Source organism: Molossus molossus, unplaced genomic scaffold (assembly GCF_014108415.1).
Source record: "Molossus molossus isolate mMolMol1 unplaced genomic scaffold, mMolMol1.p scaffold_m16_p_26, whole genome shotgun sequence".
Classification (NCBI taxonomy): Eukaryota; Metazoa; Chordata; class Mammalia; order Chiroptera; family Molossidae; genus Molossus; species Molossus molossus.
In genome coordinates, this window is record NW_023425362.1 from 3,591,579 (window position 1) to 3,610,801 (window position 19,223).

Sequence of the window (19,223 nt, forward strand, 5' to 3'; positions counted from 1 at the left end):
GATTTCAGCTTCACAAAATGACTTCTTTTGGTATTGGGGTCTAGCATCTCACTCTCTTGTCACCAACACCAGTGTTCACTGCGCTGTCCTTATTTTATTATTGTTTTCAGCATTTGATACTGTTCACCACTTGCACTGTTTTGAAACACCTGTTCCATTGGCTTCTGTGATACCACAGTCTCATGGTTTTCTTCTTATCTCTCTGGCCAACCCAGCTTCTCCTTTATAGCATCCTTTTTTACTTTCTGACTCTTAAATGTTGGCCTTGTCTTCTAGATAATTATGAAGGAATAGTCTTGGTCACAGAATCCTTCCCCAGTAACAAACAAAATGACAAAAACTAGTTTAAAGAAAAGAAATAAGTTCAACAACCAAACAAGGAAAAGGGCTCATACATCTAATGCCATAAACTTCAGAAAATGGTAATAGCCCAGGATATTTTTTTAAAAGATTGAAGTATAGCATTTTAAAGCATTTTTTACTTGAATTTATTGGGGTTATATTGGTCAATAAAATTATATAGGTTTCAAGTGTACAGTTCTACAATATATCATCTGCACATTGCTTTGTGCGCTCACCATCTAAAGTCTAGTCTCCTTTCGTCACCATTGACCTCCCTTTTACCCTGTTCCACCTGCCCCCACCCCCTTTCCCTCTGGGAATCACCATACTGTTGTCTGTGCCCATGACTTCTCTTTTGTTTGTTTTTTGCTTAATCTCGTCACCGATTTCACCCAGCTCTTCAGCACCCCTCCCTTGTGACAGCTGTCAGTCTGTTCTCTGTCTCTATGAGTATGTTTCTATTTTGTTTGTTTATTTTGTTTATTAGATTCCACATATAAGTGAAAGCATATGGTATTTGTCTTTCTCTGACTGGCTTTTATAACTTAGCATAGTACCCTCTAGGTTAGCGATTTTCAACCTGTATGCCACAAGAATTTTTAAAACGTGCAATACCTGACTATTTAGTCAGGGGCACTGACCTCTTTCCCCTAGATTTTCAAATTTAAAAATGACAACAGCCAACACAACAGTAGCCGTCCAATATAAATGAATCAAAGTTATACCTATTTTTTTGTCAGATCAGCAAAAAAAAATTTTTGGTATGCCACAGAATTTTAATAATCAGTTTATGTGTGCCATGAGATGGAACAGGTTGAAAATCACTGCTGTAGGTCCATCCATACTGTCGTGAAAGGTAAGATTTCCTTTTTTATGGTTGAGTAGTATTCCATTGTGTAAATGTCCCAGAGGTTTTTTTATCCACTCATCTACTAATGGGCAATTGGGCTGCTTCCAAATCTTGGTTATTGTAAATAACTCTGTAGTGAACAAAGGGGTATGTACATTCTTTTGAACCATTGTTTAGAGTTTCTTTGGATATGTTCCCATAGTGGAATCACTGGTCATGAGGCAGTTCCTTTTTAACTTTTGAAGGAAACTCCATACTCACAGTGGCTGCATCAGTTGCATTCCCATTAACAGTGCACAAGGGTTCCCTTCCTCTACATCTTCCCCAACACTTGTCATTTGTGGATTTATTGATGCCAGCCATTTAAAGCATTTATGAGCATATTTTAACTCTGCAGAAGGAAAACTGATAAATTTGTTAATTGCTAAGAAATTTCACCTAGTATCCCTTAATCTAGCAAGAATTCATATGTATTAGTTGCATTTTGATTAAAACTAATGAATCAGAGAACATGAATAGGTAAAAATGTGAATTTCAGATGGAAGGATAAACAGGAAGAAGTCTCTAGGACTCCTCGCTAAATTGAGAAGCCAATACAAAGCCCTCCCCACAGATGGTATTTGTCCTCCTCCCCCAAGATAGAGGAACTTTAGTATGGAGTATTGATTAAAACTGAGAAGAAAGAGCAAAATTGATATATTCAAACAAAGCATATGTACAGCCTTAGCTCTCACTTGCCTCTGCCCTCCAACCTCTTAGGTGGTGAGAAATTTATCAGGAAATACTTAGTCCATCAGCTGTTGCTCAGAAGAAATAACCATCTCAGTTCTAGGTGAAGCAATAAAAAAAAAAAAAAAAAAGTATCCAATATAGCAAATAAGAGGTCTAAACAGAATCACCACATTAAATATAAGCATGGTGAAAAGAGCAGATGTGGCAGCCATGGTACATATAAAAGTAAAGAGAAAGAATGACTTTAAAAGTCAAAAAGCCTGCCTAGTCTGGAAGAAGGTTACAGAACAAAATCCCCCATAAGTGTTTTGTGTCATGGATAATTTATTAAGAGCTTGAACTAGATTCAAATATGAGCTAAAACAATAAAAGAAAAGTAAAATGTAGAGCTAAGGACACAAATCAAGAACAAACACTGACCTAAAAAATAAATTGCAAGTAGCAAGGAGTGGGTTACACAGCTAGAAGTCAAGTACAGACCTAGAAGTAAAGCGCAAGTTGCAGCAGTTCCCAGATCCATAAGGGTTCCATTCCAGGGTGTGTGTGTGGGGGAGGGTAAGTTCATGTGTTTCACCCCAAATTTAATGCCTTTTCCTTCTTTACTGGTACTTACCACACACTGTGGTTGTTACATTTGTAGCATGAGATGTGACAGCCAAACTAGCATGAATTTCTTTTTCCTCCTTCACAATTTTACCTATAGAAGATTGTTCTCATTGCGGATCTTAGCAACTTCAACTTTCTTCCCTTACTAAGTCTTGACCTTTTACCTTTTCAATTAAAGGAAGCACTGTTCAGCTTCTCTTTGGCATATTTGGATTGCAGCATCACTACTCTTGTGCTGTGGGGCCGTGATGAAGTAGAATAAGGGTCACTTGAACACAAACACTGTGATCTGCCACAGTTGAACTGATAACCAAGGCGGCATATACAGTGTGGATACACTGGACAAAGGGATGATTCATGTCCCACACGGGATGACATAAGAGTTAATCACACTACTCAGTGTGACATTTAAAACTTATGACTTGTTTACTGAATTGTTTATTTATGGAATTTTCCATTTAATATTTTTAGTCCATGGTTGACCACTGTAACTGAAACTGTAGAAAGTGACACCACAGATAAGGAGATGGGGGCACTGTAATTACAGGTGAAAGGAGAAGAACAAGAACAAAGAGCAGGGTAATAAATAGTAACAGTCACGATCTATTATAAAGAAATTGGTATTGCTGAGGTAAAACCAAGCAAATGGAAAAATAATCTAGGACACAAAATTGAGCATTGATACAACATGGTTGACATTCTAACATTTTTAAGAAAACTTGTTGAATCTCAGTCTAATAAATTCTTGACCATTCTTCAGCTCTCAAATAGCACTTATTTGTGGAAAGCCTTCCCTGGTCTCAGGTCAGCCTAGTCCCTATTATACACTGAGTGCTCTGTGCTTTATCACAGTGTCTATTACAATTCTATTTTGTACAATTGTGTAGTTACTGATTATTCATATCTTTCTTCCCTACTAGACTGACAGCTCTGTGAGGTCAGAAAGTATCTGTTTTGTTCAGTAATGTTTACCCAGTGTCTAGCTCAGTACCTGCCTGTGGTGGTGAAGTGAGGATCCTCATCAGTTCTTATTTAGTGAATAAAAGAATGGATGAATACTATTTAATTACTGTAGCTTTGTAAAAATATCTTAATACCTTGGTAAGGCTAGTCCCTCCTCATTATTCTCTTCTTAAATGAAATGTGACGTACCTAAATGGATATTTTATAATAAAACGTAGGTCCATTTGAATAAGACTGTTAAATTCTGATGTTTATAATTTTATAAAATTAATTTTTGGTTTATGCTGCTTTGTTACATTAGAAAACAATGAATTATATGTTCCTCATGAATGTATTTATTGTTCTCTCCTGTTTTGAAAACTGCTAAGTTTGGAAGACTACTTGACCTGTGTCATCCTATTCATAAGAAGTACCAGCTGGCTGTGACTAAGCTTTTTGGCCGGTACATGGTCGCCATTGTTGTAACCTCTGAAAAAGTAGCAAGAGATTGTATTCGATTTCTGAAGGAGGAAAGAGCCGAACCTGAGACGTTCCTTGCTCTAGATTACCTTGATGTAAGAAATTTATAATTTTTAGTAGTGATTAAATCTGTCATTTATTTATTCTTTTTAATCCCCACCTGAGGTCATTTTTCCATTTATCTTCAGAGTGGGAAGTTGAGAGAGAGAGAGAGAGAAACATCAATGTGAGGGAGACACATGGACTGGTTGCTTCCCACACAACCCTGACTAGGGCCAGGGACCAAACTGCAACCGAAGTATGTGCCCTTGACCGGAATCAAACCCACGACTCTTTGGTCTGTGGGTCAACGCTCTTACGGCTGAGCCAAACTAGCCAGGGCTGATATCTGTCTTTTAAAGTATGTCTTTGTTGCCTGAAACTGTGGTAGTTATTGAAAAATCACAGCTTGGATGCCAGTCAGTCATTCAGATGGCCGGTGTTAAGATATTGGCAGGCCAAGAATAATATCAGGTGGGTGCTGTCTTTTTTTAACTTCATATAATTTCTTCCATATCTAATTTTGCCATAATTCTACCTTGATGATTTTGAGGACATGTTCTAGCCTTCCAGACAGCAATATTTTTATTCAGTAGCAGAGTGTAGGAAATGGATAAGACTTACGGTCTGTTGGTGAAATGCCAACCCAGAGTCTCAGTTGTGAATATATGATCCAGTAAATGAATACACACCAGTCTTGGTGGAGCAGGCTAATTTTGAGCCTTGGGATATGTATTGAGAGGCCTTGGAGTATCAGAGTCTAAATTCCTGAGGCAGGAACTCTGTCATTATCAAGACTGATATCCTTGCCCTGGCTTGGTAGCTCAGTTGGTTAGAGTATCATCCCATTATGCAAAGTTTGCAGATTCAATCTCCACTCAAAGCACATACAAGAAGCAACCAAACAACATAATCTTTGTTTCTCTCTCTCTTCCTCTATCTCAAATGAATACATTTTTTAAAAAAAGATTGATGTCCTTCAAAGATTGATTTTTTTTCTTGGCTACTAAAGAAAATGTTCCACTGGACCATCTTTCCAGATCCTGAACTGAAGGCAGTGTGCATAGTGGTCAAGAGTACTTGCCTTAGATTTGAACTGACCTGAGAATGGATTATGAATCTCAGCCCTGCTTTTATTTTTTTATTATTTTTAAAATATATTTTTATTGATTTTTTCAGAGAGATAGGAAGGGAGAAGGAAAAAGATAGAAACATCAATGTGAGAGAGAACCATCAATCAGCTGCCTTCTGTACCCCCCGAACTGGGGATTGAGCTCAAAACCCAGGCATGTGCCCTGACAGCATCAAAGTGGTGACCTCTTAGTGTATGGTAGGACACTCATCCACTGAGCCACACAGGCTGGGTTCAGCCCTGCTTTTAATTAGTTCTCACTAACTTGCTCTTAATTTTTCTGAGCTTCACTTTCTTCATCTGTGAAATGGAGGAAGTAGTCCTTGCTTTATTAGATTATCAGAAAGAACCATTACATGGAGAGCAACTAGTACAGTGCCTGGCACAGGAGAGGCTCAGCAAATGCTAACTGGGTACTTGTCTTTTGTACCTCTACACTTTTGCTTATACCTTGTGTCCACTAAAACTACTTGACCTAATTCATCTATCTGCCTGTTAAAATCCTGTTTTACTTACTTCATGCTTAAGATTTTTTTCAAGGCACCTTTCATTTTTAAAAAAATCTAATACTAAAGGTTATAAAATATAACGGAAATATTCCTACCCCTTCTCAATGCCCAATTCTTTAGTTGTAACTACTGTAGATTGCTTCCATACATAAAAATTTATATAAATATATATTCCCAGGTGTATGTGTCTACACACATTTTGGTTTTATATAGGGTTTTTCTTTGTTTTGTTTAAAAAATGAGATCATACTTTCTGTTTTTCAGTAATACATTACAAATACTTTTTTCGGTCTATTTATAGACCCAACTTAAAAGTCATGTCAAAGAAGGTCTGATGGCTTTCCTGATCATTTAAACCTAAAATGATTTGTTGAGTTCCCCGGTGCTGTGCCACTCTTTTGACACACACGTAAAGAGGTGTTTCACCAGCTTTTATAATTTTGAGAGCTTGGAACACTTATCATGCATTGCTTTGTCCCAGCTATTTAGTGACGGAGTTGCATCTAGAAATTTTATCTTCTGGATTTTGATGAAGTATATTTTTAAAAACTAGTATATTAGCCAGTGGTGGGATATAGTTCACCAGGTTCTTGTCAAGCTTTTATGGTATATAAGTGTATACTATTAATCTCCTGCTGTCATGCTTATATGTTTTTTGAGAAAGAATGTACTAAGTATTTAATTTTTTATTTTAGTGTATCTAATATTTTTTTAACCTTTTAGATCAAGCCAATTAATGAAAGGTTACGGGAGATTAAAGGCTGTAAAATGGTGATTGATGTCATAAAGACTCAGTTTCCTCAGCTGAAGAAAGTAATTCAGTTTGTGTGTGGAAATGGCCTCGTCTGCGAGACTGTGGGGGAAGCAAGGCGCATCGCGTTCGACGGGCCCGAGAGACGGAAGGTGAGACGCTTCGACGTCCTTCTGGGCAATCTGAAGCAGCACGTATGAGACTGACACGTCACACACACATGTTATGCTTTCATATGACTTTTAATAAGGAGCACTGTCATAGAACCTGAGGTGGTTATGGCTTCAGTGGTTTATAATGTTCAGAGTCATGAACTTATTTTTTTACTTATATGCAATAAATATTCTTGCTGAATCTCATTTTTCCTGCATTTAACTATGTAGTGTATATGTGTATTAGGAAAAATTTTAGGTGCTTATTATACATTCTGAGTTAATTCTTCCATAGCTTAATGTAAATACAACCTCTCCTTTTACACTTTCATGGTTTTAACACATTTGAAGTTATAGAAATGGCACAATTGAAAATGAGGTTACTGAATATTAATCCCTCAAGGAAACAATTTTGGTTTTAAAACAAATATTGTTGCCCTGGCTGGTTTGACTCAGCAGTTAGAGCACTGGCTCACAGACCGAAGGGTCATGGGTTCAGTTCTGGTCAAGGGCACATACCTGGGTTGGATTTGTGCAGGGGAGAACCAATGGATGTGTCTCCCACATTGATGTCTCTGTCTCTCTCTCTCGCTCTCTCGCTCTCTCACCTCCCTCCCTCGCTCCTCTCTTCCACTCTCTCTGGAAATCAGTGGGAAACTATACTGGAATGAGGATTAACAAAATAATAATAATAATATTGTTTTAGTCTCAGTTGAATAGAGTTTGTATTTAGTTAAGCAGTGTTTCATTTCTCAGATTATCTGATATAGTTTTATAAAAATCTATATCTCTTCAGTTTATATAGTGCCTAAGGGCAAAAGTCATGAAGCAAAACCAGTGATGCTACTTAGTAATTAATTATGTGACTTTAGGCAGGTTTCTAAACCTCTAATTTTAGTTATCTTTTCTAAAATTGGGGAAACAATAGTATCTATTTCATAGCGTTATAAGGGTTAATTTTTTTTTTCTTTATTGATTTTAGAGAGAAAGGGAGAGGGAGAGAGAGAGAGAAACATCGATGAGCCCTGGCCAATTTGGCTAGGCAGTTGGAGCGTCAACCTGCAGACCAGAGAGTCTTGGGTTCGGTTCCCACTAGGGGCATGTACCAAAAAACAAAAAAGGAACATCAATGAGAGAGAGCATCAATTGGCTGCCTCCTGCATGCCCCACAGTGGGGATCAGGCCCACAACCTGGGCATGTGCCCTAACTGGAAATTGAACCACTCTTGGTACATGGGTTATTGCCCAACCACTGAGCCACACCAGCAGGGCTATAAGGGTTAATTTAAGTAATAACATGAAAAATACTATTATAATACCTAGCAAATAACTCTCAAAAAATGGTAGTCATTTTTATAATTTACTGGTCAATTAAAAAATTTGATCTGGAATGTCCAGAATTGTAAATTAACACAAAACAGGCTGTTACTATGAAAGATAGTAATTTTCCGTTTTAAATGTACTGCCTAACATGATTAACTTCTCATATATTTTAGTACTTCTATCAGTAATAATCTTTTTTTTTTTTTATCCTCACCTGAGGACATTTTTCCATTTTTTTGTTCAGCTAAAGTGGAAGGGAGAGAGAGAGAGAAACATTGATGTGAAAGGGACACATCGAGTGGCCGCCACCGCACAACCCAACCAGGGCCAGGGACAAACTGCAACCGAGTACATGCCTTTAGTGGGAACCGAACCCGGGTCTCTCGGGACCGCAGGCCGACGCTCCAACTGCTGAGCCAAACCAGCCAGGGCTTAGTAATAATCTTAATGGTAATGCGATCACAGTCTTAGGAAACACTGTCATTGATTTCTACATATTAAATTTAAGCAGGTGTAATAAATGAGCTACTCAGTTATCTTCTTTATTTTGCTACCTAATTAAATGTGTTAAAATTTATTTTTGTATATTTGTAAAATATATTTTTTAAATTGATTTTTGAAGATTAGTGAGGTCATTTTAAAGAAGTCACATGAGCTCTGCCAGTTTGGCTCAGCAGTTGGAGCGTCGGCCTGCAGTCCAGAGAGACCTGGGTTTGGTTTCCATTAAGGGCGCGTACCTCGATTAGAGTTTGGCCCTGGCCCTGGCCCTGGCCCTGGTTGGGCCCTGCAGGAGGAAGCCACTCGATGTGTCCCTTTCACATCGATGTTTCTCTCTCCTCTCTTCCTCTTTCTCCTTCCCACTCTAGCTGAACAAAAAATGGAAAAATGTCCTCAGGTGAGGATAAAAAAAAAAAAAAAGTCACATGAAGACTGTGTTTATTCCTTCTTTCATTCAACAAATATTAATGGTTTATATCTGTTCACAGTAAAATGCCTTGCCCCTTTAGGCTTTATCTTGTTCTTATTGTTATTTCAAAATTTTAATCAGCTTTGTCATTGGTGTCTTACATATATTATAGAGACTTTATCTTCTTCCTATTATTGTTATGCCACTTAAGGAATTTCCTCTGTGCTTTAGGATGCACAAAACCTTTGAGCTCAATTTTTAAATATTTTTAAAATTTATGTAACAAAATCTAAAACTCTGGAATCTCTTTAAATACATGTGATTATTCCATCCATTCCCCTTCACCAGAGAAACAAGTTATTTGCTTTCTCTTCCCATAGACTGGACGGTTGTTAGTCTAAATAAAACACATATAGGAGGATCTGTTTATGTTTTTCCCTTTTAATATGGTGTAGCAAGAAAACAGACCCTCTCCCTTTCTCACTAATGGAACCTTAAAGTTAATTGTGTAACAGTCTAGGAGGGGCCATTGGATATAAGTGACAGTCATCCAGTAGACCTGCCAGAAAGGCTTCTTAATAGGGCCCCTTTACCTTTCTCCTTTCTTCAAACACAGACAAAATAGCTGGGATTCTAGAAATCATTTTGGACTGCAAAATGACTGACGATTGTCACATAAGAAGATTGACACATATAACTAGTGATACACAATGTAAATGCAAAGGATGTTTTATTGAGACAATTTAAAAGCAAAGAAAGAATGGAACATATGTGGTTCCTCAGCTTTGATTCCATAGACATGTGTTTGGGCCAGGCAGAGACAGCACAAGTTGAAAGTGCTCCAGGAGAGGGAAGCTGCCTCCATACTAGACATTTCATGGGGAGGTCAGAGGAGTAAGCTGAGTATGTCTAGCAGTGGGCTTCCTGGTCAGCAAAACTGCCTTCTGGACCAGGAACTGCAGGGGTTCAGATTCCGTGCCGTTCCTGTTGGTCCCAGTAGAGATCCAGTGTTCTTCCAGAAAGTTAGTTTAAACCTGAGGACCAAACTCATTGCCAAGCTAACATTTGGGAGAGAATTGAGCCCTTAAGGCCTTCCAGAAAATAAAAAAACCTGTCTCCCTTGAGTAATCCAAGTACTAACGATGGTAGAACCATATTATAAGAGTCTGGGTTAACTGTGGAGCTACCATACAGGTCCTGGAATGCTTACTTCTGTAATTGTGAGAGAGAAATAAACCATGTTTTCTATTAAATGTAACTAAGTTAATTCTGATAAGATATGGTGAAAGCTTTTACTTCCTTGGGAAGCTTTCTGTGGACCCCCGGGGGTGTTAGAACCTCCCAGGTGTATACTTCCAGATTACTCTGAATATACTTCTGTCTTCTCCTCACTTTATATTGTAACAATGTGTTTACGTGTCTCTTTTTCCTGCTTGCATAACTCCCTGAGGATCAATACTATTTTTCACTCCTTTTGTCACTCCAGTCCCCAGTATAGAATGTTTCAAACATGGCAGTCACTCAGGGAATGTCTGAAGGAATCAGTGAGATTCCTATTTGTTGTTTTTTGTTGTTATTGTTTTTAATCAGCTCATGTTACATGGTTTTAGTCCTCTACAGGTGGTCTCCTGCTTTGACTAGAAATATTTGTAAAACATTGAGAATTGCTTTTATTTATTCCATAAAGCTTATGCTTACTCAGGACTATAACTTCAAGCTATTTTATAACCTTGACTCCATTTAAATTTTGTTCTTGGTCCCAGTTCATATCTGTTTTGGAGAATGTGATATTTTTGGTGTCATAAAGTTGCTAAGGTGGTTTTCATAATATGCCATTGATATGTGGTGTCAAATTCTTCAAAATACAGGATTATATAATGCAAACTATTTTATATTAAATACAAATATCCTTGTTTTTTTCTTCTCAGTATTGAATATATTTGGAACTAATATACAATTCATTTGAACCTTTTTAATTTCTCATTTGTTGCCTATAATTGGTTTGGGCCTTAGCAAAACAGGATTTTGTATTTGTGGTTTATTGGTTGGTGTCTTTTCATATGCTAGAGATTTTATTCTGTGGTTTTCCTCATCTACAAATTCCCAGCTGTAAATGTCCTTATTATGTCCTATTTTTACCTCTTTTTATGTACATTTCTCCAAGGTAAAATATTTTTTAATTTTACAGACTGTAGCTCTTGATGGAACATTATTTTTAAAATCTGGGGTGATCTCTGGAGGTTCAAGTGACTTAAAGTACAAGGCTCGATGCTGGGATGAGAAAGAGTTAAAAAATTTAAGAGACAGAAAAACCTATCTAATGCAGGAATTAAAGGTAAATCCATGTTGTAAAAGTTGTAGAATACTAAGTAAAATAATTGTATTTCATAAACTATATTTTTGTAATAAAAGTACCATGCCTATACTTTAAAAAATAATTCAAATAATGTAAAATGGAATAAAGTAAAAGATAAGAATTATTTACTACATATCAGTGGTATTTGCTAAAGACAGTTTAATTCATAATCTTGATAAGTTGTCTCTGTATATGCAAGTATACGTATTATTTTTCCTATTTGTTTTATAAGACTCTTTTGCTATAGTGTTTACAATAAGCTTTTTCAGTGATATCATAATATGGACATGTTCTTATTTTAGCAGATAGAAAACCACTTTATTTTTTCTTAATGTTTTTATTTAATTTTGAATAGAGGGAGAGGGAGAGATGAATAGAAACATTAATTGAGAGAAACATTGATTGGCTGCCTCCTGCATGCCCCCTACTGGGGATTGAGCCAAAACTCAGGCATGTGCCCTGACTGGGAATCGAACCAGCAACTTCTAGGTGCCTGTGTCGATACTCAACAACTGAGCCACACCAGCTGGGCAAAACCACTTTATTTTTAATGAATCCTGCCTTGTATTTTATTGTATAGACTTTATTTAACCAATCTTCAATAATTTTATCAGTTTGGTTTTTGCTATAACAAATGATGCCCTATTAAACATTCTTTAGAGAGAGAAAATAACATTATACCTAAGAGTATAAATTTGGTCACCACACTACCTGAGTTTGACTCCTGGTTCTGCCACTTACTGGCAGTATAACCTTGGGCAAGCTACCCGACCACTTTGTATCTTAGTTTCCATTTCTGCAAAATGGGGCTACTAAAAGTACCTTCCTTTTAGGATTGTTTTAATGATAAAATCAGGTAATCCAAATAAAATACTTAAACAATACCTGGCATATATAAGCACTATATAAATGTTTGTTGTTGTTGTTGTCGTTATATATTTATTTGTATAAATATATCGTTAAGATAAATTTCTATATGTGGAATTTCTGGGGCTAGGGTATCTGTATTTAAAATACAGATAGATATTACTAAATTCCCATCAAAATAAAACGTGTAGTAGAGTTTCTGTGTCCCTAGATTGCAACACTAGATATTAGCAATATCTGCTTGGTAAAAATTGTAATCCAGTTCTTTGAATATGCATTTCTTATAACTGAGGGTGAGCATTTCTTCATGTATTACTGGCTTTTTATAATATTCTGTTAACTGCTTATTTATATCCTGTGCGTACTTTTCTATTAAGTTATTTTATTATCTACTTGAAGAACTATTTGTACAATTAGTAAATTAGTCCTCAGTCATAAGTGTTATAAATATATTCTGTTTGACTTTCTGTCAGCTTCATTGGGGTATAGCTTATATACAGTAGCAGTTACCAATTTTAAATGTGTTAGTCAATAAGTTTTGACAAATGTAAGTAGTCATGTAACCACCACCACAATCATGATATAGAACATTTCCGTCACCCCTCAAAATTTTATTTTGTAGTCAGTCCCCTCCCCAGGGCCTGCTGGATCCTGGGAACCCAGTCTACCTTCTATTGTTATAGTTTTTTCTTTTCTAGAATTTCATGTAAACGGAATCATACAGTAAGTAGTCTTTTGCATCGTACTTTTTATTCATTTAGCCTAATGCTGTTGAGATTTGGGGTGTATCAAAAAGTGCATTCCTTGTTATTGCTCAGGATCTGTTTGACATTTGAATTTTTGTCATGCATGTGTTTTTATCTTTATGTAGCCAAATGCATTAGTTTTTTTATAACTTCTGGATTTTAATGTCATACTCAGAAAGGAAATAATTAAACAAAAAATAAGAAAATGTCTCCAATTGGATCATCCATCTTAATGTCTCAGTTGAAAGGACTCACATAGACCCATGCAGGTTTGGTGAGAAAAGACACACAACACAGATCCTGATGTGATTCCTGGACTACTAGGTTATCGAAGCAATGCTAAAATACTCCCCCTTTTAAAGAAATTTTCTTACAGATTAAAATATGAAACAAGCCAAGCGTGTATCAGATATAAAACTGGATGAGATTGAAGTGCTAGCCACAGGCAACTGAGGGAAAAGGTAGCCCAAGATGTCATTTACCTCCAGGACTCTGCAGATGAGCAAGTGCAGAGTCTGTCATCTGCATGTTCCCTGTGACAAGAATACTAGAGAAAGTACTCTAAGCAACACTAACTCAGCCAAACCTAGGAATTGGAGATGGAGACAGAAGTAAAGGTGTTCCAAAGCTCTTATCTGTAATGAGGCGAGGAAGTAAGAATATTCTGAAGATACCATCATTATTAAAGAAGAAAGATGAAATATAAGGAAATTTGTTACTTTATCAAATTAGAAGGACAACCACAAAATAAACAACAAAAACTATAATGGAATTTTCTAAGCTGAAATTAGATAGAAAAAAACTCAAAATAGAAATGAGTCAAATAAATATAAAAGCTGGTTATTTGAAAAACTAATCTACTGGATAAATCCTTTGCAACTCTATCAAAGGAAGGAAAAGTTAAAAACAAACATACAGAGCAGGAGTGAGAAAATTAAAATAATTTTTAGAGAATCTTACAAGCAAATAACTACATGGTAGGGCAAAAGTAGGTTTACAGTTGTCGGTATGGAAAATAATACAATAATTAATAACTAATAATACAAGAGTAAACTGTGTTTTGTGTACTCACAGCTGTAAGCCTACTTTTGCCCCATCCTGTATATTGTTTAAAAGAAAGGGAAAGTCTGGAAGAAATGGATGATTTCAGAAAAATATAAATTATCAAGATTGACCAGAAAATGCAATATTTGAAAAGTCAGGCAGTGGCCAGCAGTATTTGATCCACAACCTCTCCTTTCTTTACTTGCCTCTGTTATAGTATTATAATAACTAAAACATGCCCAGCCAATGTGACTCAGTGGTTGTGCATTGACCCATGCACTAAGAGGTCGCCGGTTCCTGGTCAGGGCACATGCCCACGTTGTGGGCCCGATCCCCAGTGGGGGGGACATGCAGGAGGCAGCCAATCGATGTTCTCTTCTCATTGATGTTTCTATCTCTCTCTCTCCCTCTCCCTTCCTCTCTCACTCTCAAAATCAGTAAAGAAAAAAAAAAAACTAAAACAACTTGATTTCCCAGTGTTCTTATAGCTGGTGGTAGTAACCATGTGACAGTTTTGTAGGTATAAGGGAAAGTGTTGGTGTTCCCTTTTACATTCTTTTCTTCCTGACTGGGACTTGGTCAAGAGGCCTAGAGAGGCAGCAGCAATCTTAAACCAGAGGCAGTAGAATGAGGATAAAAATCATTGTACTAAGAAGCGGAAAGTTGATTGTTGAAGAACTGTATCACCCTGGACTGTTTTTATGTGAGAAAAATAAGTCCACATTTTTTTTAACCCTCACCCGAGGACACTTTTTCATTTATCTTTAGATAGAGCGGAAGGGAGAGAGGGAGGAAGAGAGAAAGAGAAACATCAACATGAGAGAGACACATCCAGTGGTTGCCACCCACACCACCTTAACCGGGGCTGGGGACAAACTGCAACCAAGGTACGTGCCCTTAGCGGGAACTGAACCCAGGACTCTCCGGTCCACGGGCCGACACTCTAACCACTGAGCAAAACTGGCCAGGGCAGTCCACACTCACTGTTAGTTGAGTGATCTACCATTGAAAGAGGTCTCCAGGAACATAAAACAGTATAGCAGCTATGGAAAACAGTATGGTGGATATTCAAAAAATTAAAAACTGAATTACCATATGATTGTGCAATTCTACTTCTGGGTATATACCCCATGGAATTGAAGGCAGAGTCTGGAAGAGATACTTGTTCACCCGTGTTCTTAATTTTTTTTTTTTTTTTATCCTCACCCGAGGACATTTTTCGATATTTTGTTCAGATAGAGTGAAAGGGAAAGAGAGAGAGAGAAACATCGACGTGAAAGCGACACATCGAGTGGTTGCACCCACACGACCCAACCAGGGCCGGGGACAAACTGCAACCAAGGTACGTGCCCTTAGCGGGAACCGAACCCGGGTCTCTCCGGACTGCAGGCCAACGCTCTAACCGCTGAGCCAAACCGGCCAGGGCTCACCCGTGTTCTTAACACCATTATTCACAATAGCCAAAAAGTAGAAGCAACCCAGAGGATGAATGGATAAGAAAACATAGTCTCTGCATACAATGGAATGTTTTTTAGTCTTAAAAAGGGAGGAAATTCTAACATGCTACAAAATGGATGAACCTTGAATACACTATGCTACATGAAATAAGCCAAAAAAACACTATGATTTCACTTACATGAGGTGTCTGGAGTAATCAAATTCATAAAAGCAAAGTAGAATGGTGGTTACCTGGGGCTGGGGTGATTGGAGAATGGGAGTTGTTAATAGGTAGAGAGTTTCCATTTTGTGAGATGAAAAGAGTTGTGGACATTGGTTGCACAACAGTGTCATTGCACTTAACTCTGTTGAACTGTGTGCTTAAAAATGGTGAACATAGCCCTGGCCAGTTTGGCTCAGCGGTTAGAGCGTCTGCCGGTCCAGAGAGACCTGGGTTCAGTTACCGCTAAGGGCACGTACCTCAGATGCAGTTTGTCCCCAGCCCCGTTGGGGTTGTGTGGGAGGCAGCCACTCGATGTGTCCCTTTCATGTTGATGTTTCTTTCTCTCTCTCTCTCTCTCTCCCTCCCTCTATCTGAACAGAAATGGAAAAATGTCCTTTGTTGAGAATAAAAAAGAAAAAAATTGGTGAAGATGCCTGGCTGGTGTGGCTCAGTGGATTGAGTGTCCTCCCATGGACTGAGAGGTCCCGGTTCAATTCCCCAGTCAGGGCACATGCCCGGGTTGTGGGCTCCATCCCCTACTGCAGGAGCCAGCTGATCAGTGTTTCTAGCTCTCTCTCCCGTTTTCTGTCTCTAGAAAATCAATAAAAACATATATATTTTTTAAATGGTAAAGATGCCGGGCTGGTGTGCCTCAGTTGGTTGAGCCTCGTGAGAGGCAACCAATCAATGTTTCTTTCTCTCTCTCCTCTCCCTCCCTCTCTCTCTTTACCTCCCCCTCTTTCTCTAGAGTCAATGAAAAGCATATCTTTAAATGAGGATTTTTGAAAAGTATTCTCAGGTGAGGATTAAAATTATATATATATTAGTAGTAGAGAATTTGGCAGTCTAGTGAAATAAAAATATATCTGACTGAATAGAGTATATTCCAAGAATACATAGATGTTTGAACAGTAAGTGATCAATCAACGTAACCCATTACATTAACAAATTAGAGGCAGGAGAAAAACCCATATGATCCTGTGCAGAAAGGCGTTTGATACAATTCAGTAGCTCCCCCTAATTAAAGTGCTAAGTAAAAGAGTAATGGGTGGAAATTATTTAAATAAAATAGATAGCTCATACCCAAAATTAACATAACTTATTGCTTAAATGGTAAAACATTAACACCATTTTACTTAAAATCAGGAAGTAGACAACAGAACTAGCTGTTAATAACATTATTATTTAACATGGTCTTGGAAGTTATAGTAAATCCAGTTAGGCACAAAATAATTTGTATAAATCTTTGAAAATAAGAGAAATTAAATGTTTTGCTGATAGTAAGATTATTGTTTTAAACTAGTAGATTAGTAAGATAATGGAAGGGCTATAAACAAAACTATAGTTTTTCTCTGTACTATCAAAAAGCATGGAAAAATGGAAAAATATTTTGCTTACAATAGGAATAAATACAGATATAAAGGCACAGTAACAATTTTTAGAAAACTAAAACTTATTAAAGGACAAACAACTGAAAGGAATGACATACCATATTCTTGGATTAGAAGTCTCAATTTATATGCAACTTAAATGTAGTTTTAGTTAAAATACTACTAAGGGTTTTTTAATTTGAAAAATGATCTAACTCTTACAAATAAATGTGACAAAGAGTACATACAGATAGCTAATACATATATGAAAAAATGTTCAGCATCACTAATCATCAGAGAGATGCAAATTCAAACCTGCCAGGATGGCTACCATCAATAAATCAACAAACAAGTGCTGGTGAGGCTGTGGAGAAAAGGGATCCCTAAGTGCACTGCTGATGGGAATGCAGACTGGTGCAGCCACTGTGGAAAACAGTATGGAGTTTCCTTAAAAAATTAAAAGTGGAATTGCCGCTCTGGCCAGTGTGGCTCAGGTGGCTGGGTGTCGTCCTGTGCACTGACAGGTTGCTGTTTCAGTTCCTGGTCAGGGTGCATGCCTGGGTTACAGACTCAGTACCCGATAGGGGTTGAGCAGGAGGCAGCCAGTTGATGTTACACTCTCACATAGATGTTTCTCTCTCCCTCTCTAAAAATCAATGAACTATTTAAAATTTTTTAAGTTGAAAATGGAACTTCCTTTTGACCCAGAGATCCCACTTCTGGGAATATAGTCTAAGAATCCTGAAACACCAGTCAGAAAGACTATATGCACTCCTGTGTTCAAAGCATTGTCATTTACAATAATCGAGATCTGGAAATAGCCCAAGTGCCCATCAGTAGTGGGTGGATAAAAAAGCCATGGTACATTTACACAGTGAAGTACTACACAGCCCTAAAAAAAGAAGGAAATCATACCTTTGTAACATTGGATGAACCTGGAGATTATTATGCTAAGTGAAATAAACCAGTCAAGGAAACACAAATACTGTATGATCTCACTTACATGTGGAATCTAATAAAAAAAATAAACTGACAAAATAGAAACAGAGGCATGAATAGATGTAACAGACCAACAGCTGTCAGGAGGTAGTGGGTACTAGATGAAAGAAGGTGAAGGGATTGACCAAAGAACATATATGCATAACCCATAGGCACGGACAACAGGTGGTTGGAGGGAAGGGGGGTGGGGACTCCGTGGAAGTGGACAAAGGGAGGGAAAATGAGGACATCTGTAATAGTGTCAGTAAAAAAGTAAAAATATGTATATGTGACAAAATGATTGAGGTAGACCTGCCAGTGTACAGAATACTATGAAAAGCCACTGGAATCAAGTTGATGGAATGTTGGCATAGCTGATTAATGAAATGGAATAGGAATTCCAGAAGTAGGACCCCGTATAGTTGACAATTCAGTAAACAACAAAGTTGTTTGATGGGGCAAGGATAGGTTATTTAACAAATATACTGATACGTCTAGAGAAAGTAATTTTTGCCCCATATTATAACACACAAAAATAAATTCCAGATAGATTAAACCACTTGAATGTAAAAAAAAATTTTTAATGAAAAGAGCCATTGTATATATTTTCTTAAAGTTCGAGGTGAAGACTGGGGGTTCTACACTATCAAAGAACTTTTTACAAATTGACCTGAAAATAGATGTTATGATAGAAACATCTGGGCAAAGGACAGAATTAAGTAGTTCAGAAAAAATCCGTATGGCTAGTAAACATGAAGAACTGCTCAATATAGGATATAGTACTCAGGGGGATACTAATTAAGATTACTTCATACCTATCAGTGAGACTTGAAAAAATATATATGCTAGTGATATAAAGAAACATGAGCTCATACATTATTTATAGAAATGTGAATTGTTAGAGCCTTTGGGAAAGCAGTCAGTACCAGCTATTAAAAAACGTGAATGCCTTTGACCCACCGATCTCACCCTGGGGACTCTACCGCATGGAAATACAAACACTGGTACCCAGGGGCATACATACAAGTATGTTGTTGCAGCACTGTGGTGGCCAAAATCTGGGGGAAAAGTGAATACCCATCATTTAGGGAATAAATAATTTTGGTGCAGTCACACTCTGGAATATTATACAGCTATTAAAAGAACGGATTTTGAGCTTTACCAGTTGACTTTTGTGAGTAATTGAATGCGAGAAGCAAGAGGCAGAAAAGCATGTTCACTATGATTCTAAATTTGCAAAACAAGACCGAAGAAAACATATAAGGTGGATATGTATACATGTTCATGTAAGGGCTTGGAGTAAAAATACAGAAGAACATACACTAGGGAGTTAATTTGGTTGAGTAGGAGGATGGGAGAAGGGAGTGGACGAGGCAAGCAGAAACACAAGGGTGCACAAAAAGCCAGGCACAGTGCACCATAAGGTCCCATTTATGT

The 19,223-nt window shown here is 37.4% G+C and overlaps 1 protein-coding gene across 2 annotated transcripts in view; it reads left to right on the top strand.

Annotated features, from left to right (window-relative positions):
• The window catches only part of SMC1B (structural maintenance of chromosomes 1B), a 73,341-nt gene that overhangs the window by 23,126 nt on the left and 30,992 nt on the right, over nucleotides 1–19,223 (top strand). For both annotated transcript variants that reach the window (XM_036278190.1, XM_036278191.1), the window contains exons 10-12: nucleotides 3,862–4,047; nucleotides 6,356–6,535; nucleotides 10,954–11,100. In XM_036278190.1, coding sequence (XP_036134083.1) covers nucleotides 3,862–4,047; nucleotides 6,356–6,535; nucleotides 10,954–11,100 — 513 coding nt within the window. The remainder of the gene's footprint in view (nucleotides 1–3,861; nucleotides 4,048–6,355; nucleotides 6,536–10,953; nucleotides 11,101–19,223) is intronic.